The sequence below is a fragment of the Petromyzon marinus genome, chromosome 7 (assembly GCF_048934315.1).
Source record: "Petromyzon marinus isolate PM22_M1 ecotype Great Lakes invasive population chromosome 7, UKy_Petmar_22M1.pri1.0, whole genome shotgun sequence".
Classification (NCBI taxonomy): Eukaryota; Metazoa; Chordata; class Hyperoartia; order Petromyzontiformes; family Petromyzontidae; genus Petromyzon; species Petromyzon marinus.
Window position 1 is genome coordinate 975,411 of NC_133673.1, and position 22,194 is coordinate 997,604.

A 22,194-nucleotide genomic window follows, 5' to 3' on the forward strand; every position below is an offset into this window, starting at 1 on the left:
TCAAATCCTGGTTTGGGGGATTGACTCAACCTATCATCCCTCGAGAGAGTCAACAAAATGAGCACCACTTTGTATCTATGAGAATGGAAAATAAGGTTAATAATGCACCACAACCCTTAGCCGCAGAGTATATCAGAAGGAGGTTAATTAGCATGCATTCAAGAATTACTAGGCATGGTCCCAGGCTATTCTGGGCTTCAGTCCAGGACAATATGAGAGCGGCTCCCTCCTGCCGTTAAGGGGCTACTTCACCCACCGCCATTTACACTCCATGGGCCCACAGATGACACCTGGCACCCCTTGCAGACGAGATGTTCTACCTCAAGGGATTTTGATGGTGACAAATTTTGTTTCTTCCAATAAATAAATCCAACAGCCTTGGTAACTGTCCCCTGAAAGTCCAGGCCAAACGTCGCCTTGTTCACACGGCCTTGAGACGGCCCAACAGGGGGCCACGGGGGTCACTATGAGGCTGGGCCATCGCCGGCTCCCGTAGGAGTGGGCCCTGTGACACCGCGGCACTCCGGGTGCGCGGGTAAGAGAGGCTGTTAACCCCCCGCTGTAAACTTCCCGCGTCTCCGCCTTCCTGTGCCTGTCACTCACATCCCCCCCCCCCCCCCCCCCCCACAGAGAGACGAGTCAAAGTGATTTCCTGCCCATATAAGCAATTGAGAATACGCTCATCTCCTGATAAAAGCCACTGAGCCAGTGGAGGAAATTCCGAATTGATATGCGCGGGCCAAGGAAAAACACAGCACAATCATTGTTGAATTCCCCACAAAGTGGTGATCATTTTTATCAACCCTTAAAGGAGGTAGGGACGATGTGTCATCTCCCGAAGCAGGATTTTAACTCGCAACCTTCTGATTGTGAGTCGCTCTCTCTCTCCCACCAAGCCCCCTGGCCAGGCGCACCCTACAGATGGGTCTCACGTGATATCGGTGCTGGCTACGTGTGGTGGTGTTGGTGGTGCTGATCACAGATGGGTCTCACGTGCTATCGGTGTTGGCTACGTGTGGTGGCGGTGGTGATACTCATCACAGTTGGTAACGGAGTTCATTTATCGTTTGCATCACACGCTTGCTACTTTTGTGTTGGCTGCACTGAACAACAATAATGTATAAGACGTCCTTAAACAACGGATCTCAACAGTGTCACGCAAGTAATGGAGGCAAATACGTGAGAAGAGAGAGACTTTAAGAGACAGAGGACTAGAGAGAGAGAGAGGCGGCCGTGTTAAACAGCTGGTTTTGTGTTCATCCGGGACTCAAAAAGTCTACATCGACTGTGAGATCCTGACCTCCAAGGGGCAGGGAACTCCAGAGCCGGGATGCCGTGAGGATAAGAGTTCTGTGGACGCCCCAGGGCCGGAGTTTGAAGTGCGGTGACAGCTGTAGTAGGTGGGCATGATCGGTGGATCTCAGAGATGTCAGTGGAGGAGCGTGTGGCTGAGTCATCTTCGTGGAGTGCGTGGCTGAATTAACTTCCTGGTAGAAGAGCCACTCCATTTAAAGCCTTTAACACGGGGTAGGAGGATCTTAAACTCAATAAAATTCCGAGCGGTTGATTTTTTTCCCCCCAAATATTTTCAGTGGCCACGGAGCGGCAATGAGCCGTGAAAATTAATGGCAGGTCACAGCCGTCGCCAGAGCACACGACACGTTTTACATTTCCAAACAGCAAAAAGCACGCGTTTGCCCCTGTCAACAATGACAGTTAATCAAAGTGCAAGGCCATTTTTTTTGGGAAGTTTCGGAAAGATACAAGCGAACCCGGGGAACCACTGTGCACCTTATAAGTTTGCTGATGTGTTTCACCCAAAGGGCTTATTAATTATGCAGAACATTGTCACACTTAACGGATACCGTTAATGAACAGCAAACTTGCAGTTAACGCATCTTTTATAACGTTTCATATTGAAATTACAGCATTGATTTTTTAAAAATTTTTCCTCCCCCTGCTTGTCTCTCTAATCAATTACCGATTTGTGAACAGACTCCGGGGCCTGGGCTAACGAACTTCCTCCCTGCACGCAGCGCGAGCCTCCGTCCCCGCAGCACGGACGCAGCGCTGTGTGGCGCCGCACACCCCACGCACATTGGAGGCGCAGTGAACACGCGCGGCGAACGCACGCCAACCCAAATTAAAGCAAAAACACCGACACGTGGCGGTGTTATGCCGATTATGCACTCTCTAAAATGTAATCGTATTTAATTATCGAGGAGTCGGAATCAATGCGAAGTCACTAATTATTATAAATTGAAAAAAAAACACTGCGATGCCACTTTTGATGATTAATAAAAGACACTCAAATACTGTTTGACGCTGGTTTTGATTTGTATTGAAGCATTTTTCATTGTTCGTCCTGTTTGTAGAAAGGCGAGCGGGTGAGCGAGTGGGTGAGAGGGTGTGTGAGTGAGTTGGTGGGTGCTCAGTAAAGCATCATAGAGGCATTGGTGCTCATCTGCTGCTCTTAGTCGGGGTGAAAATTCCACATTCCTATGGCGGGGGCCGGGTAATTCTATGCATGGGACAAACGCCGTTCACGTACCCACAAACGGGTGCCAATTGTATTGACCCCACGAAGAATGATTGGCTGAGTAATTCCCAGGCGGGATTAAAACTCTCAACCTTCCGATTGCGAGCCGCTCGCTCTACCGCCCAGCCACCGGCTAGTATTAATTGCTTGGTGAAAAGCGTTGAACTCTGCGATAATCTTTACAAATGGGTCAGCGAGTGGTAAGATTTTTTTGTGGATGTGGGTTTTGGTTTTCGAAAAGAATAACCGCACCAAGAAGTGGACACATCTGCCCTATGTGACCGTTTCTTGTACGACAGACTTGGCAAAAGCGCACAAGAAACTCAAATTCAAACTTAAACATTTGGAATTAATTTGTGGCAATCTTGGATGTTTTTATTTATTATTATTTTGGACCCACGACACCAGAATGGCACCACGGGGAAGCTTCCCTCCACAGCGAAAATCGCCACACACGGCATTCTTGGGGAGAGGTGCGATGCACAGAGCAAAAACTTCACACGCTAGACACAGTGCAGAATGGAGCTGTATAGGGGAAGCACGCTAGACACTAGTCACTGTGCAGCATGGAGCTGTACAGGGGAAGCACGCTGGACACTAGTCACAGTGCAACATGGAGGTATTTGGTCTCAGATGGCTTCGTGCCCTCCTCAGTCTTCGCCCTTACAGACGCGAACTGAGCTACACTTCTCACCACGCAGCAGCTGCACCAGTAGCAGCACTAGCAGCAGCAGCAGTATTACTAGCAGCAGTATCACTAAAAGCAGCAGTATTACTAGCAGCAGTATCACTAGAAGCAGCAGTATTACTAGCAGCAGTATCACTAGAAGCAGCAGTATCAGCAACAGCAGCACGATCAGCAGCAGCAGCAGCAGCACTACCAGCAGTACTAGCAGCAGTACCAGCAGCAGCACGAGTAGCACTAGCATCACTAGCAGCAGCAGTAGCAGCACGAGCAGCACCAGCAGCACCAGCAGCACCAGCAGCAAGAGCAGCACCAGCAGCACCAGCAGCACCAGCAGCACAAGCAGCACGAGCAGCAGCACGAGCAGCAGCACGAGCAGCACGAGCAGCACCAGCAGCACCAGCAGCACGAGCACCAGCAGCACCAGCAGCACCAGCAGCACGAGCACCAACAACACCAGCAGCACGAGCAACACCAGCAGCACGAGCAGCAGCAGCACGAGCAGCACCAGCAGCACGAGCACCAGCAGCACCAGCAGCACCAGCAGCACGAGCACCAGCAGCACCAGCAGCACCAGCACGAGCAGCACCAGCAGCACGAGCAGCAGCAGCAGCAGCACGAGCAGCACCAGTAGCACCAGCAGCACCAGCAGCACCAGCAGCACGAGCACCAGCAGCACCAGCAGCACCAGCACCAGCAGCACGAGTAGCACGAGCAGCACCAGCAGCACGAGCAGCAGCAGCAGCACCAGCACGAGCAGCACCAGCAGTAGCCGCGTCACTCGAGACGCGGCTGGGCGAGGGGCCACGCGTCCGTCGGCAGTCTCCCCTCGGCAGTGCCGTGCTGAGACAGCGGCAGCGGCTGCTTGGCTGGCGTCCACGCCGCAGCCCGTCGGGGAAGGCGCGCGCCGCAATTCAATCGGCGCCGTTTAGCGGACGACATCGCCGCGTGCGTCGTTTCATCGACCCGGGTGGGGGTGGGGTAGGGGGGTGCGCCCCCCCCCCCCACCCTTTCACACCCCCCTGCCCCCGCCGCGTCCCCACCTCGCAGCGGCGAGCATCACGAGACGTGGGGGGGGAGGGGGCGCAAGCTGCCGATAATCGAGGTCGTCAATGGCACCTCATCCCGGTCGCAACCTTCTTCCACTTCGAAGATAAGCAAAGCAGCGTTGCTGTGTGATGGGGCTCGTTGACGCAGGAAAGCCTCGCTGAGTCTCAAGACTCGTTGTCAGGAGCGTCCTGCCAAGTGTTTGCAGCAGGAGCCAATGTTGCTGCTGTGTGACGCCGAGGTGAGTGATTTGTAAAGTGATTTTTCAGCATTGGGATTTTTGGTCAACATCAGTTACGTTCATTATAAAGTTTGTTTTGTTGGTTAGATCTCGTAAATATAAATGTGTCGTTAGCCCACCACCACCCGACACAGCCAACTAGTAAGGTTTGTCACGTAAACGAAACGTGCAAATTCGTTACGACTTTAGCACACCGGTGTGTTGGAGAGTGAACCCACAACATTTACAATTCGAGTACGACGTTTCGCTCGCAATTACAACTAGCATCATCAGACAATTGTGACAGGATTGTGCTGAAGTCGTAACGAATTTGCGCGTTTGGTTTACGTGACAAACGTTACTAATAGGCAGTGTCGGGTGGTGATGGGTTAGCGACACATTTGTATTTACTCGATCTAACCCAAAACATCCTTTATTATGAATACTATTGGTCACAAAAGCCTGCGTGCTAAATTGATCAGTTACATGTCATTGATCAGTTACACGTCATTAATCAGTTACATGTCATTGATCAGTTACATGCCATTGATCAGTTGCATGCCATTGATCAGTTACATGCCATTGATCAGTTACATGCCATTGATCAGTTACATGTCATTGGTTCTTGTTTCGCTGTGGGAGAAAACCGGAGAACCCCAAGGAAGCCCATCCAGAACAGGGGGGAGAGAGAACACACTCCACGCACATTGTTTGGTGATGCTGCGTTGGTAGTAGTGCAAAAGCACAAAAACAACTCGTCTTGTTCGTATCAATAACATTGCCCTAAAAAAATCGACGTTTCGGGCAATGGTCCTTCCGCATATATGTTTTTATATATTTATTTTCAGTGACTTAATTTTTCTCTATCTTACTCCAGTATCCTTTATAGTATTGTTTGGATATCTATGAAAAAGAGTGTCGCAAGCTTCATCAGATTCCTCCTCCAGGATGCATGCTGATTCTCACAGCACCACGCAGATGCCTTTCCACGCAGAAAGACACTCGAGTGGGGAATTTGAAGCTAGGCGGCGTCTTGCTGTGAGTCAGGCGGTAGCGCTGCACCATCATGCCGCCCCAGAGGGATCTAAATATTCCCAGAGCACCCCACGCTCACACACTGCAGCCCTCAGCGTACGACTCATCACAGATCCCCCATATAGCCATAAACAGACTGTTGGAGCAAGTGTTGTTAGCGAGTAGCACCTATGAAAGCCGACATGCCGCTCGAGGTGGGTCGCCAACAACACGCCCGGCCGCCTTTGTCTCCCTAGTGACGATTGTTTACACACCGCGCCAGGTACTCATTTGATGCCGGGTCGACCTAGGGGAGGCCCAGGACCGGTTCGGATAATCGTCACTGCTGTTGATGTTCGTGAGCGGGATTCAAACTCGGGTGGCCCGGGTTCGTAGCGCAGCGCGCTAACCACTGCACCACCGCTCCCCGCGCGTCGTGAACAAGTGCCACGGACGCTCGTGCAGCGCCCCGCTCGCCGCTCCCTCCCCCCCCGCGTCCCCTGCACCGACAGCGAGCAGAGCTCCGCGCCGAGCAGTGCCTTAAAGTCGCTCTGGCAGGCAGGAGGCGTCGGTGTGTTCACACCGGGCTACTTGCCTTGAATGGACAATTGATGGGTTCCACGTGATTACCCAGAGTAGGGGAAGCAAGCCCCGCCGCAGCACAAAGCGTCGATGACCCACGCGGGCCACGCGGAACGTCAATAAAGCCATGATCTGATGAAACTAACAAGGCGGCCTGTGCCTATTTGACAGACGGAGCTTCTTCTTCTTCTTCATTTTGTACCCCGCACAGAATAACTTTATTGTGGTTGCTCTCAATTCGCCACGGAGGCAGTGAAACGCACCTGCGAGTCCAGGGGACGGCAGCATCACGTGGCGAGGAGCGAGCCGGTGCCTCCGACGCCTTCTCGATCCCAGCCCACGACTTCCCCCCCTCCCCCTCTAGCCCGCGCGCTGCCTCTCTCAGTTCGGGTGACGTTGCGAAGAGGAGCGACAAAGAGGTTCGCAGGTTGTTCAAAAGACGACGAAAACATCACGGAGGAGGCCGCGACACGAATATATCTTCTCGCTCCTGTGGGAGGGGGAACGGTGGCGTAGCGGGTTGTCTGAACCGGTCCTGGGCCTCCCCTAGGTCGACTTAGCTTCAAATGAGTACGTGGTGCGGTGTGTAAACATTTACACTTAGGAGACAAAGGCGACCAGGCGTGGTGCATTCAACTTACAAGAGGCCTACAAGCAACTACAACACATTCTACATAATGTGGCACATACGTGACCTGGCAAGACCAAACCCGGACAGGTTTCTTAGGCAGCCGAAGTCTATCAGAACGGTGCAGTTCAACACAATTCAATTCCTACCACCCGAACCCAGATGCCTATTCCCGGACAAGTGGGTGAGTTACTATGTGATATTGGCACATGAATAATTGGGTGAGGGTCGCAACCTTTTCCACAGCAGGCCAAACCCAAGTATATTTCTCAGTCAGCCGAAATCTATAATCAGTATGCAGGATACTGTGATAAAGTTCAACACATTACCACCAGATCTTGTAAAAAAAATCATAGTAACAGTAATTTTTATTTTGCAAAAATAAAGCGATGATTAAGAAATGTGAGCTAAACCCATATGGATACAACACCAAAATATATTGAACTTATTTAACGTTGGACGAAAGTGAACTTAATATGGTTATAAAAAAACAATGTTTTAATCTCAGCTGGACAGCTGACGCTTCCATTACCAGGTACGTACAGCAAACTCTCCTGGCTTCTTCAAACGAATCTTCATTCACACTCCTCCTACTCCCCCACACTCCCACCCCTCACTCCTCGCACCCCCAAAACTCCCCCCCACTCCGCCCACCGCTACACTCCTCCGAACCCTCCCTCTCCATCCACACCTCCCACCCCACTCCTTCCAAACCCCCCAGTCCTTCCACCCCCCCAACTCCCCACACCCATCCCACTCCTCCCGCCCCACACTCCCCCCCCCCACCACTCTTCCCAACCCACCACTTCTTCCACCTCCCCCCACTCCCCCCACACTCCTCCCACCCCTCTCTCCCTGCCCCCCAACTCCTCGGGACCACAATCGGGACCTAGCGTGGAGCTTACTCCCGGCTGGGCTTTGACTAAACCGCACAAAACGAACGTTCCACATTCTAAACACACACAAACGTTCCACACGGGCAAGCATTCACTAACACACAAATACAATTATACCTCCCCCGTGCTGATGTTTACACACCACACCCGGTACTAATTCGAGAGGTCCAGTATCAGTTCAAATATTCGTCACCGATGCTGCCCTTGATACATTGTGAAAGGCGCCCTATTAAGTGCACGTGACTACGATGAACGGGAATCGAAATCGGGTCAACGTGTTCGTAGCACAGTGCGCTAACCACGGTACCACCGCTCCCCACACAATTACACACACGCGCACACTGGCGCACCCAATACTTATACCCACGTGAAAATAATCCAGACAAAAGGGTCACCGCAGAAATCTCTCTATTATGTATATCCAACCATGTCCGTCCAATGCTCGCTGAGCTGCATTGGCTTCCGGTTGCCGAACGAATACATTATAAGATCGCACTCATCTCCATACAGTGAGGGAAAAAAGTATTTGATCCCCTGCTGATTTTGTACGTTTGCCTACTAACAAAGAAATGATCAGTCTATAATTTTAATGGTAGGTTTATTTGAACAGTGAGAGACAGAATAACAACATCAAAATCCAGAAAAACGCATGTCAAAAATGTTATAAATTGATTTGCATTTGAATGAGGGAAATAAGTATTTGACCCCTCTGCAAAAGATGACTTAGTACTTGGTGGCAAAACCCTTGTTGGCAATAACAGAGGTCAGACGTTTCTTGTAGTTGGCCACCAGGTTTGCACACATCTCAGGACGGATTTTGTCCCACTCCTCTTTGCAGATCTTCTCCAAGTCATTAAGGTTTCGAGGCTGACGTTTGGCAACTCGAACCTTCAGCTCCCTCCATAGATTTTCTATGGGATTAAGGTCTGGAGACTAGCTAGGCCACTCCAGGACCTTAATGTGCTTCTTCTTGATCCACTCCTTTGTTGCCTTGGCCATGTGTTTTGGGTCATTGTCATGCTGGAATACCCATCCACGACCCATTTTCAATGCCCTGGCTGAGGGAAAGAGGTTCTCACCCAAGATTTGACGGTACATGGCCCCGTCCATCGTCCCTTTCATGTGGTGAAGTTGTCCTGTCCCCTTAGCATAAAAACACCCCCAAAGCATAATGTTTCCACCTCCATGTTTGACGGTGGGGATGGTGTTCTTGGGGTCATAGGCAGCATTCCTCCTCCTCTAAACACGGCGAGTTGAGTTGATGCCAAAGAGCTCCATTTTGGTCTCATCTGACCACAACACTTTCACCCAGTTGTCCTCTAAATCATTCAGATGTTCATTGGCAATCTTCAGACGGGCATGTATATGTGCTTTCTTGAGCAGAGGGACCTTGCAGGCGCTGCAGGATTTCAGTCCTTCACGGCGTAGTGTGTTACCAATTGTTTTCTTGGTGACTATTGTTCCAGCTGCCTTGAGATCATTGACAAGATCCTCCCGTGTAGTTCTGGACTGATTCCTCACCCTTCTCATGATCATTGCAAGTCCATGAGGTGAGATCTTGCATGGAGCTTCAGGCCGAGGGAGATTGACAGTTCTTTTGTGTTTCTTCCATTTGCGAATAATCGCACCAACTGTTGTCACCTTCTCACCAAGCTGCTTGGCAATGGTCTTGTAGCCCATTCCAGCCTTGTGTAGGTCTACAATCTTGTCCCTTACATCCTTGGAGAGCTCTTTGATCTTGGCCATGGTGGAGAGTTTGGAATCTGATTGATTGATTGCTTCTGTGGACAGGTGTCTTTTATACAGTTAACAAGCTGAGATTAGGAGCACTCCCTTTAAGAGTATGCTCCTAATCTCAGCTCGTTACCTGTATAAAAGACACCTGGGAGCCAGAAATATTTCTAATTGAGAGGGGGTCAAATACTTATTTCCCTCATTAAAATGCAAATCAATTTTTACAATTTTTGACATGCGTTTTTCTGGATTTTTTTGTTGTTGTTCTGTCTCTCACTGTTCAAATAAACCTACCATTAAAATTATAGACTGATTATTTCTTTGTCAGTGGGCAAACGTACAAAATCAGCAAGGGATAAAATACTTTTTTCTCTCACTGTATATATAAAAGGCAAAGTTGTGAATATGTGTGTCTGTGCAAAATGTTTAGCGCACTTCCCGACATGCAACAAACTTGAAATATGCCATGTGAGTATTTTCCAGACTGTACACCATGCAAACATTATAAAAATACACTTTTTTGGGGGGGGGGGGGGGGGGGGGGAGCTCAATGATGTATATATTTTTTGCACACGTGAGCTGTGACGTCAAATCTGTCATGTGACCCGCGCATGTGGAAGCGTAACGCATTGTAGTGTAGTGGTGAGCACGCTGTGCTACGAACCGGCAACCCGAGTTCGATTCCCGCTCACGGCCACCACTGGTGACGGATTATTCGAACCGGACCTGGGCCTCCCCTATGTCGGCTCAGCCTCAAACGAGTAACTGATGTGGTGTGTGAACATCGCCACTGGGGAGACAAAGGCGGCCGGGCGTCGTGAATCCAAGTCCCGGGCGAAGCCGGATAGTCAAGCTAGTTACACACAAAGTGCTTGCCACAAATACGCCGCAACACCTCACTGATCACGTCAAGGAGCATAAACCATCACGTGACCTCGGGTCATCCTCGCAGCGGCTTTTGGCTCCCCATCGAGCAAAGACGGTCACCGCATCGCGCGCTTTCAGATGCGCTTCTGCAGCCATCTGGAACGCTCTTGCTTCCGATATTAGGAAGCCACTGGAGCTATGCACTTTTAAATCATCTCGATTGAAAACTCATTTCTTTAAAACTGCTTTTTGTGTTTAGTTTGATGTCCTTCCCCCGCACCTCCGACTAGCACAGTTAGATACGTACGGTGCAAAATAAGTTCAACGTACATACATCGTGCACAAAGGAAGCCAATTGTATTGAAACTTTGAAGTTCGCTATGTAATACAAAAAGTCAAAGTGATGTGCTGCTCTAAGGATTATTGAGGTATTGGTGCTCATCTCCTGATTACATCCCTGAAGAGGCAGTGGTGGAAGTTCCATATTCCTATGGCAGGGGTTGAGTATGTACATAGAACCACTGTTGAATTCCTGGAAAAATAGTACCAATGTTACAGACACCAGAGGGATGAAGGGCTGAGTCAACCCCCAACTAGGATGCAACCTTCCGCTCGCTCTACCAATGAGCCACCTGGCCAATCAGCATGGAATGTTGGGCCAAAGTTCATCCAACGGTTCCAACTAGACGCCAACCTTCACCCAACATTGACACGGCTGGATTTCGTTTGTTCGTCTCTCAATCCGCTTGCCCTGGTTAGGGTCGCGGCGTCAGCGTGTTGAGTAGGGCCGTCCAGACCGCCCTTTCCCTGGCGACAGACTCCTAGCTCTTCCTGAGGAAATCCCAGGCGTTCCTAGGCCAGCCAAGCGACATAGTCCCCCCAGCGTGGCCTGGGCCGGGGTCTTCGCGCAGTAGTGGCTGTATTTAATATGCGTATCTTTACGTTGAAATTGAGAAAAACTAATGATAGTATATTACATTTAGGCATTCAGTTTAAAGATCATGTTTGTGAAATGCAATGCATACGTGAATAAATGGTGTCTGCTTCTCTCATTGTGTATTTGGCATTGCTTACATTGTTTTGCTATTAAATTAACAAATATTAATTCCAGCAGACACTTGTACATGTCTGAAAATAATGGAGCCAGCCTCCTTTGAGGACGGTTCATTTGAGCACACACACACACACAGGGCCCGGTACACACAACACAACCTTACTCGAAATCTGCATTTTAAACACAATTTGTGCTTTAACGTGGTCACGATTCAGTCTGGGAGGGAGAAATCTGCCAACACCCACACTCCATTGCAATAGACGGGGGGAAACATTTAAGATACTCTTTAAAAAAAGCATCATCCTTTGACCCGCTGTTTTGAATAACACAGAGCTTAGTCCGTATTGTGCACGGCGCGAGGGCCTTACCGTTACCGCCTTAGGGAAAGGACAAAATGACACTTTCACGTGGAAGGTCACGTCCATTGTGCACGCCCTGGGCAAGGCTTGTTGTGTGCAGCGCCGACGTAAGGCCAGACGATTGTGTAAGAACGCGGGTAAAAGAAAAACTCGCGCGGCAGATTACGAGGCCGTGGCTGGAGGGGCGCTCGGGGGAAGCAGCCGCAGCCGATGCCTCTCACTGTCGCCCCGTCGAGCCGGGCGGGACCCATACGAAGGCTCTGGAAGTTGCGTGTCTGAAAGCCCACCTCGTGCTGGAGAGATCCTTCTTGTACGTCGCACGAAAAGTGGATCGCGCGTCTCGGAGTAGCGCGCGAATAAAGGACAGTGTCCCCGCTTGTGTCTTAACGCGTGGCCCATCCCCTTGCGGACACAGACGCCTCCCTCTGCAATCAAACAGCAGCCCGGCAGCTGCTGCCGTGGGGGCAGCTGCGCCGCTGGCCAGCTTTGCGAACCCCTGTGAACTCACTCGACGAATGTCACCACCGCAAAGGCCATTCGGATGCGATGTCGTCACGCTGTCAACGAGCAGCTGCTGTTCACATCGCCGATGCCACTCCGCACGCATCACTCAGCATATCCACGACGCCCACGGAAACTATGGCAACCGATATTGGGAAGAGCCGGAGGAGTCTCCTTATCTCTTGAAAACTTCTCGTCAGCATCTTTCAGCCGAGTGCTGCAGACATCTCCACCACTTCTCACTGAAAGTTACTGCCTGCCACGGCACCAGAGGTGCAGTCACCTGTGCGCTGGTGCGACACCTCGACTTCCCACTTTGTCTAAGCCACACATAACACAATACATTCTCCGCATGCATCCATCCAGATCCTCCATGTCTCAGGAATTAAAAAAAAGATATATACTTTCGCATCGACATTCCTCACATTGGGACTGAACGCAAGGGATCTGCCGGGGGATAAAACAATTTTTCGTTTGCACCCAGAGGCTCGGCCAGCGGGGTCCGATTTTGGGCGATTGCTCGGCACCTCTCCCTGAGCCCTAGGCTGCCTACCCCGCAGGTGCAGACCGTGCAGCCGCAGGTGCAGGCAGACGGGGGGGGGGGGGGTCAGTGCTGGCGAGGTGGGGGATCCGGCCGTGCCTCACTGCACTCGGCGATGGCTGCGAGCAGAGGCCGCGATCTTGCATCCCAGCCTCGGCAAGATTCACTTCAAGCGGAATAATAAAAAATGCACGACTCGTTTTAATGAGTTTCTCTCCTCGCCGTTATCCTTTACCGCTGTGCCTGTGCAACCCTCGTGAGGTAAGGATCGAAACGATTTACAAAACTAACGCAGTTCAGCGGCTCTCATCTGCCTGACAAAACACCTCTCTTGTCTGCATCCTCCATTCACAACCGCTTGATAAGAAGATAATCCACGTGTAACACCTACCCCCCCGACATTGTGAAGATTCACCATCACAATGTTTACACAGTTGAAAGGCTAAAGATAATTTTCCTCACAATTCCACGTATTCACGTAGATGCTTCACAATTCAAATGCCGCCACAATACCTCGCGTTCAGCTGCGGACGTGGGGCGCGAACGGTGACGGGTAGTTCAGCTGTGGACAAATGGCACCCACAAACGCGCCCGTGACGTGAGGTCATCTGATCATGATATTGAACTCGTGTGTGCACTGGCACAGCCAGGCAAAATAGAACCTCATGTTCTATAAATACAGAGTTGTAAAAGTGCCCTTCCCATGCCGTCGAGTGAACTCCAAACACAGTTCATTGTGCACGTCCTATTTCTAACTCAGAGGCTCGCAACATCATCATCACCACCACCACACTTTGTACCATTATTAATTGGCCACAACATTGGACACAATGAGGACACAGCTTCGTGCCTTCCTCGAATCTCCGTCTGGCTTCTTCTACAACCACCCGTTTATAGAGCAGCAGTTTGGCTAGCTACCCAGGCGCTGACCGTGGGTAGCGACAATGCCCTCCTCTGCCACCAATCAGGTGAGCATTGTTCCTATCATTCCCCCAGCCCCATCGGATGCCCCGTTTACAAACAGACAGCTCTCCTCCATGGCTTTCTTTAACACAGGGCCCACGTCTCATGTCCCCTTCTCTCTCTGTCTCGAGCCAGAGAATGAGGCGTGCCACCCCGGGCGTGCCAGGTGTTCACGGGGTACAGCACAAACCCCCTTGACCTGAGCTCTGGCCAATACCATGACGTTGGCTGTCATGAAAAAGTCATGAAAAAGGCCCAGAATTATCAGATAATTCAATGACAATGTACTAACACAGTGTGTTCTCCTATAACACTGCGTGTTGTTTTCATAACGTGAATGGGACATAACGCGATGAATGTATTCGGGAACAGGTTTTTTTTAAAACGCGGATGCGAATTGGATATAACGCGGTTGAGTGAATGGAACTACGTCGCGCGAGTAGAGATAAGCGGTTGTACGGCTGCCTTGACGTAGAATCACGCGAGGTTTTGGGATGCTGCTGGATGCTTCTAGATGCTACCCACGCGCCTCAGTATTTGTTCGGCCTGCGTACGCATCTCACGTGTTATCGCGGACTGTGCTTTACCCCATAAATTATATATTATAACGCAATGTTTCCATAACGCGGTGTTCTTCCGGAACGCAACTACAGCTTCATAGAACAGACTGTATAGAGTCCTCCCAATATAACATGTCCATTGTCATGACTCATGTGTAAACATCATGGGCTAATGCCTCAAAGAAGACTATGGGTTGGAGTTGGACCTTCTTCAAAACAATATAATACGTCCCAAGGTTACGGATTACTGACCCTGAATGAAGGCAGATCCAACATTGTACTGCACAGGTCAGGTACGCGCTCTCTCTCTCTGTTGTGTCCATGGGGGTCTCCAGATGTGTACCATGCGTTCATGCATTTCGTACAGAAACATTGCACTTCCAAGGATCCTCGTAAACATCAGCGGTGTCGAACGACCGGAACACAACGCAAACACCCGCGCCACCACCCCTCTCATCCTCGCACTCCCCTCCCCTATCGTCACCGGTCTACGGCTTCCACATCTCCTGGCCGCCCACCAGCCTCCTGGAAGCGCTCGCAAGCCCTCGGGTCGTCAAGGCGCACGCCAGCGCCTCCCTCGCAGCCCTCAACTCGACCGTTGCCCCTTAACCGCGGCGGTTCGTGGCGCAGCGCCGCTGGCTCCAGCGGCCACCGTGGCGGGTTGGCATCCCAACAATCCCGCGGGGGGAGCGGTGGTGCAGCGGTCGGATGATTTTGATGACAATGTAAATGTTGAAAGCGCCCTTAAAATATAAACGTTCGAACCCGGCCACCAACGCCAGTGAGGATTGTCCCAGCCGTTCCTGCGCCTCCCCTCGGGTCGACTCAGCCTCATACGAGTACCCGGTGCGGTGTGTAGTAAACATAGCCACTGGGGAGACAAAGGCGGCCGAGCGTGTGCCGTGCCGGCCTTCATAGGCGCTACTCGCTAACAGCACTTGCCCCAATAGTATGTTAAGGCTACACGGGGGATCCTTGTCTTTCGTGTACTGTACATGTTTTAAATAATTCTCTTTTATCGGTTACCGATTCCGAAAGTCCGTCCGTGAATCTGTAATCGTTTGCGTGGTGGAATCTGACCAGGGTGCAGGAGGTGGGGTTGTACCCACACTTTACCCCACCATGCGCCACCCGCCGATCCGGCGACTTCGTGTGACATTTCATCACCCCGGCGCGCTGCCTGTGGGCGGGCTTGGAGAGAGCTGCCCCACTGTGCAGACGGAACCCCGCCAAGGGCAGTCGGCCTCACCGCCAAAGGGACAAATATTCCCCGTGTGGACTCGTGGGAGCGGTGGCGCAGCGGTTAGCGCTACGCTGCGCGTGGCCTCCGAACCTGGTGGACCCGAGTTCGATTCCCGCTCACGGCCAACGCCGGTGACGATTTGCTGAACCGGTCCCGGGCCTACCGTTGCCTCAAATGAGTACCTGGTGCGGTGTGTGAACATCGCCACTGGGAGAGACAAAGGCGGTCGGGCGTGGTGCTGGCCAGCCGCCCCCTTGTGTACCGTGCCGGCCGACAGAGGTTGCTACTCGCTAACAGCACTTGCCCCGCCAGTCTGGGCCCCATCATCAAAGACAAAGATCCCCCGTGTAGCCTTAGCAGAATGTTGGGGCAAGTGCTGTTAGCGAGTAGCAGCACCTATGAAGGCCGGCACGGCACACGAGGGGGTGGGTGGCCAGTACCACGCCCGGCCGCCTTTGTCTCCCCAGTGGCGATGTTTACACACCGCACCCCAGGGCAGTATAGAAGGTAGAACGGGCTTCTATGTCTGTGTGGAAAACCGGTAACCGGTTTCCTTTCCGTGTTGTTTTCCCCTTCCCCATTGCGGTTACTGCTAGCGATGAAGCACGGTTGGCTACGTACGGTGCGAAAGAAGTTCAACATACATCGAGTAGTAACGGCGAAGAATAGAACTGTTCCAACAACTCGAGTTGCTGGTACTGTAAACAATACAGTTACAACATCCCGCCCCCCCACCCGGTACAAGCCATTAAACAGACTGTTGGGGCAGGTGCTGTTAGCGAGCGCCTATTAAGGGCAGCACAGCAACCACGCCCGACCGCCTTTGTCTCTCCCGCACAGATAGATTTAACACACCGCGCCAAGTATCGCCAGGCACAGTACTCATTTGTGTCTGAGTCGACCTAAGAGATGCCCACGAACGGTTCAAATATTAGGGAATCGAACTCGGGTGGCCGGGTTCGTGTCACAGTGCGCTAACCACCGCGCCACCGCTCCCCATAAATTGGGCACAGAATCTCCAGCAGCGCGACTCCGTGGCGTGTGATGTTTACTGCTACGTTTAATGATTTAGCGAGTTTACTTCATATGTTGTCGATAATTGTCGAGGATGTATTTAGTAAGTTTATTAAATTGTGTAGTCGACTTTTGAACCTATATACAGGGTGTTAAAAAAATGTTAACACTCATATGGCACTATCGTTTTTAATGGGAAAAGAACGGATGTATATTAATAGCTCAAAAAGTCAAAGAGTCTCCACTTGTTCGCCATCATTGTCAACACGTCCCTGGAATCTTCTCCAGGTGATCCTCAGAGCCCGAAGGCACATTTCTAGTGGTATTGTTGGAAATTCTAACATATTTTTGAAGCACCCTACAAATATCCATGCCATCGCTACGTGGAGCGCAGACGAGAGAGGTGCAGGCCCTAGACAAGGCAGCGTGCACGCCACTAAGAGCCCTCTTGGAAAACAAACAGCGAATGCAACTTCACGCGAAATATCGCTACAGCAATGCATTACAGTCGCACGCGTACGAGGAACGGATGTCACCAACGGTGGATTAAACAAACGCTTGTTTACAGCAAGTCCTACCTTAAACTAGAAGACTAATAATGCGCTTTCACAATCGACGGTGAAACAACGACGGTGAAACATTTTCACAAGTGAAAATAAGCAAATAGCATTGCCAGTAAGCGTATATATGACTCGAAACACTGATAATGACGATGGTAATTGATGGGGTGTGATGTGAGAGACGCTGTTTCTAGGGCCTTACCGAACTCATTTAGACACTGTTTACACTCGTGCTCACACATCTGTGTGGCAATTTTGGACAAAGATAAGAATTTAAAATAGATTTTGTTAGAATAATTTGTAAATTCATTCCATAAGATATGAGTGTTGAACACAAAATATATACGGCTAATGTCTCTTAAGTTTTGAGATATTTCACGTCGCAGATGCTAATGATCAGCTCGTGGCCTGAATAATTTTGATTATTGTAACAATGATACAGATTATTAATAATCCTTAAATAAATAAAAATATTCACTTGTTTTGTAAGTTTCCGAACTTGAATTACTATTATTAAACAGTGTAACGGAAAATTGTTTAAAAAAAGGTTGCTTTTCAACATTCCTCCGATTTGCAGATAAACCAAAATTGGTTCTCACAGCTGCCCACGACGTGACAGCTTGAGTTGATTGGCTCTGTCGGGTGGTGGAGGGTTATCGTAACAAAGACAAATCGACATCTATACCTCAACGAACTCACCCAAAAGAGAACAAATTACGAATCGTATTGGTTACGAAAGTCCGTATAACACGCATCACTGGAAATCTACGAGTAGCAGTAAAAAGGCAAACTACCTGAAGGGTATTCATTTAATACTCCACTTGGTTCTGAAATAAATGAAAAGTTACGGCAAATATTGCGCAATTAGACGGCATCTGCTCTAGGTGTGACCTGAGCAGCTGTTTTGATTTAAAGCTTTCGTGATTACAGGGATTCATATTCTTGGTTCTTTCTTATTTTATTGTTTCCCTTCTACGTGACTTTACTGAGCAGCTGCGTTGAATGGGAAACGGTGGAATCGCTACGCGCTAAAGGCCTCGTTTATTTCTGGCTACGCGAAACACATCGACACATCAGCGCAGGCACGCATTATGGCAAGCGGGAGTTCTCTATATGCTACGTTTATTTAACATTCAGCACATTTTATTTTGTAATGGGGGGGGGGGGCGGGGGGTGGATAGAACATAATGCTTGGTTTTTATAAAGAACGGACAATGCGTGCCTATTATTTTCATTTCCAATGAGCTCTGAAGGCTGTGTTCAAAATAAGCCATAAAAATACACAAGGGTAAAATTAACTAAAAGGCAGTATACTTTGTTACAATTTAAATATTATTATCAAATACTGTACACACACACGTAATAACAATTTGGTAACAAATCATCATAGGAGAAACTCACAACACGACAATCTGATGGCAAATTTTAGGACATTTAACAATAGCACGGCATTTACAAACCGTCACGCTATCAGCAATATTCACCAAAAAGACAATGTTGTTTTTCACTGTTCAATGCTTTGGCTTTCACCAGAATATGGTTGTAAATTGCAAATTTGAATAAATAAATTAAGGGTCTCTACAACATTTTGGGGATTTCCACGATGAACGATGAACGTTCAGCCCCTTTTGTCCGATCACCGAGAGACGCGAACGCCACGGCCGGGCGTCCCCATTCGGGCGTCGTGCTGGGCTCGACTTCGGAACGGCTTCCACCCTCACCTGCCCGGGACTCGTGACGGTCACAATCGCGGCGCTGCCCAGAGCCGTTCCTGCTCGGCGCTCACGCACAGCGACCATCAGACCGGCCCCTCGGTCTCTTGGCTCCACATTAAGTTCGAACGAGAATGCCTCCACCACGTTCACATGAGGTGCCAACGTGTCCCACTGCATCGTGATAACCGGGCGACGTGGTCGCGCGTCGAGACGTGCGCCGAGATGAACGCGAAAAGCCAACGGGCGCCGCCGCATTGCTTATTGTTATTGCGATCGTGCCCGCAGCGAGATGAATTACGCCTATTAAATCACACTCGCACCTACACCTCATCCCATGTCCCACAAAATAGAGCCCAAAGAATGGCTCACTGTGGAAATAGTGCGCATGCTTCACGCGCCCCGCAACTATTAAAGTATTCAATTGACCGCTCGCCGCGAAAAACAATCTCGGCACTGAAGGGGGTTTTGTGCCACGGGCCGCCCGCGCCTGTTAGCGCCAGGCTGTATCGCGTGGAAATGTTTGCCCATTGCCTCGTGCGCAAACACGGGGCTGGGAGGGAGCGCTTGCACAATCGGGCGCGCACAGCTGACACTCTGTGCGGGCCGCGCTTGTGCGGAACAAGCGTGAATGGACACAACAAGACAGCAAAGAGCCGCGGGCTCGCAGAGGAGCCGCGCGGGCATTAATTTTGTATTTTCTCGTGCGAAGCTGTGGGTGTTGCGGGGACTGAAACACAAGAAGTGGTCAATAGAAATTAACGCTCCGCGAGACTGTGCTTCTTGCTAAGGTAAATAGCAAAAAAACATTATTTTATTACATTTTTTTACGAGCGCAGACAAACAGGCCCTTGTGTATTGTGCATTTGAAGAACAAGACTCAGCCTCATGAAACTTTTTCTTGCACTTTTCCAAAGCTCAGTGCAATGCTTTATGACAAATTTATAATCTCTGGACTGAACAGTGCTCAAATTTAAGATCAGCCAAGTCAACAAGCAGCTCTTTTTCAGCGAAACATTATTTTTTCTTGTGCTAACAGAGGGCTCTGAATGTCCGCTGTCAGAGTCCGTGTTGATTTTGGCCCGACACCCAAGCTCAGTCCCGCCTGTGCTCATTATCATCCGAGTATGTAATAACACAAGAGCGGCATGACACAGAGTGCCGCTCTGTTGTGTGATATAATCTGGCTGTTGTTCGCGTCCGCCGGCGCACAATCCGGCACTTGTCGGCCCGAAATGAAATACCTTAACACCCAGCCTATAGACAGGAAGTGAGCAGTCTGGCTGGACTTAGGAGCGGTTTGTTCCCTGCCCGGCCCTGCTCCGAGCCCCCAATGCCTCCGTCGTGCCACACAACTCCCCATTCTCTTGCTGCTATATTACACCCCGCTCGCCACCAGCGTGCGCGCGGTGGTGGCCTCTATCGCCGGATCAAGCGCCGAGGATGCGGTGAAGTGCGGCCTTACCTCACATTTTTGTTTTTTAAAATCTGCCGGAATAAAAGTCAACTCTTTTACGGCTGCAGCGGTGTTAATATTGTGTCGCCGACGTGGCTTCGCTGGCAGGGCTGCTATCGGCCCGTAACAGATGGGGGAGGCTCGGCTACATGGCGCTGCGCTCTCCCGTAGCCACACGCTATCTTTAGAACAAGTTTAAAACTCGGTTGCTACATCAGCACTTTCTAGAGGTGCGACAACCCCGAAGAGGCCCGTGGGTCTGCCCTCCAGCGTAGTAGACCTGTGCCCACCGGCTATTTATTTCTTTTATTTCGTCACGTACTTTAAACCTCGTAAAGGTGCCTCCGCGACGAGGCTGACAAAGGCGCGAGTGCAAACTGTTGTCTTGCTACGTTTTGTAAGTGTAGAGGTGTCGAATTATCCGATGCGAGACCATCCAGTTGCTGCATACGTGGCAAGCTGTTTTATTACAAACTGTGAAGTCGAGGCTAAAGGAATCACATGCCTCACTTCTCTTCATAAACCTTTGAGCCTGATTTCATTTAGGACACAAACTCCCTCTCCAAACTCAAACCGTTAAACACGAGTGACCAAGCGACACTTATTCATCTGAGACGGAACTGTCTCGTCTTATCCCACGCTGTGTTCAACCACCTCGCTTCAGGTCACAATGTTTCCCTTTCTGCTGCCTCCACAGCACTGCTCCCTCCCCAATTTGGAATTCCCAACCATCCTATCCTTTCCCGAGGCTCTTGCGATGGCAACCTTTGCCCGATTCCATAAACGCGTGAACTCGTACGCAGTACAACTATTTAACGGTACTGTACGTTGCTGGACACTTGGCATTTCGGGTCGCCTTTGGGCCTGCGTCCCAGCAATCGCATTTAAACAAACGAACACAAAACAAAACAATCGCTGTTCCTCGGCTCAGTGAGCGTTGCAGCGGGACAGAAGCAGAGCGAGGCGGCACTGTGCGGCAGGTAGTCATACCCAGTCATGCGGCACACCGAGCACGCCGCGCCACTCCGATGGCAGCGTGATTACGGCATTAGCCACACTCCACAGTAATTGTGGAGATTAAGAGGTTTGTCTGTGTTTAACAGCTCACACGGCCGCTAATCCCCGTTATCCCGACAAGATAAAGAGGGGCATCGTCGCACTCCGGCGGGACATGGCACTGTACTAAGCCCCCGGTGGAACAATCCCCACGACGACGACGCCGCCACCGCCGCCCTGCGGGCACCGCGCGGGACGATCCGCAGCCATGCACCGCCGCCACCTCTCGGGCATCTGCGGGCGTCCACAGCCGCACGTCGAACACTCGAACAGCCGCCTGCGAGCGGTGCCGGGTTTCACCCCGGCGCAGCCTGGGAATCGGCATCGGTGTTTGGGCGGCGGGAATTTAATTTGTGCCGAGAACTCGTATCGGCGTTTTTTTTTAATTGCGGTTCACCGCGTGCGGCTTTGATAATAGACCCCCGGGCTGACTGGGGAATCCGTCTCGGGTTGGGTCCACGGTGGAGAATGTGGCGACCGTGAGCGCGCAGTGATACGCACGTCCGTCTCCCCTCTCAAGAGCGGCGGCCGCGCAAATGGAAATGCGGCCGCGGCCCGCTGACATTTTCTACAAATGCTTCTCCACTTTGTTTTGGGCCCGTCGGCAGAGTCCTCACATTCAGCGCTTTGCCTCAGCACTGCCGAGGGATCTCTTGCTGAGTTTGTGGTACCAGTGATTGTGGTAATTCCATTTAATAATTTTAATCGGGATATTTTCTGTAAATTGAAGTGGCACTCAATTTGAATGGTGACATTGAACTGTTGCAATAGTCACATTACATCCTTTTCTTAAAACCATTCTTAATGAGGAGACATCGCCAGGGCGCAAGCTCCTCTGAACAACTCCATCCGAGCGCTTTAGCCAGCGCACCCATCCGCACTGCAGCCTCCCTGTCCAGATAACGGCCCTCACATTGTCCCCGCAGTGCTGGCAATACGCGGTGAGTTCGCCGTTCGTGAGCG

The 22,194-nt window shown here is 50.7% G+C and overlaps 1 protein-coding gene across 4 annotated transcripts in view; it reads right to left on the reverse strand.

Annotated features, from left to right (window-relative positions):
- LOC116939824 (transcription factor Sox-5-like) overlaps positions 1-22,194 on the reverse strand; it is a 311,281-nt gene that overhangs the window by 262,661 nt on the left and 26,426 nt on the right. Inside the window, exon 1 of one of the 4 annotated variants that reach the window (XM_032948676.2) lies at positions 18,729-20,178. The exons of the other annotated variants lie outside the window; for them this stretch is intronic. Coding sequence (XP_032804567.2) covers positions 18,729-18,977 — 249 coding nt within the window. The 5' untranslated portion in view covers positions 18,978-20,178. Of the gene's footprint in view, positions 1-18,728; positions 20,179-22,194 lie in introns of those variants that run through there. 4 annotated transcript variants of the gene reach the window in all.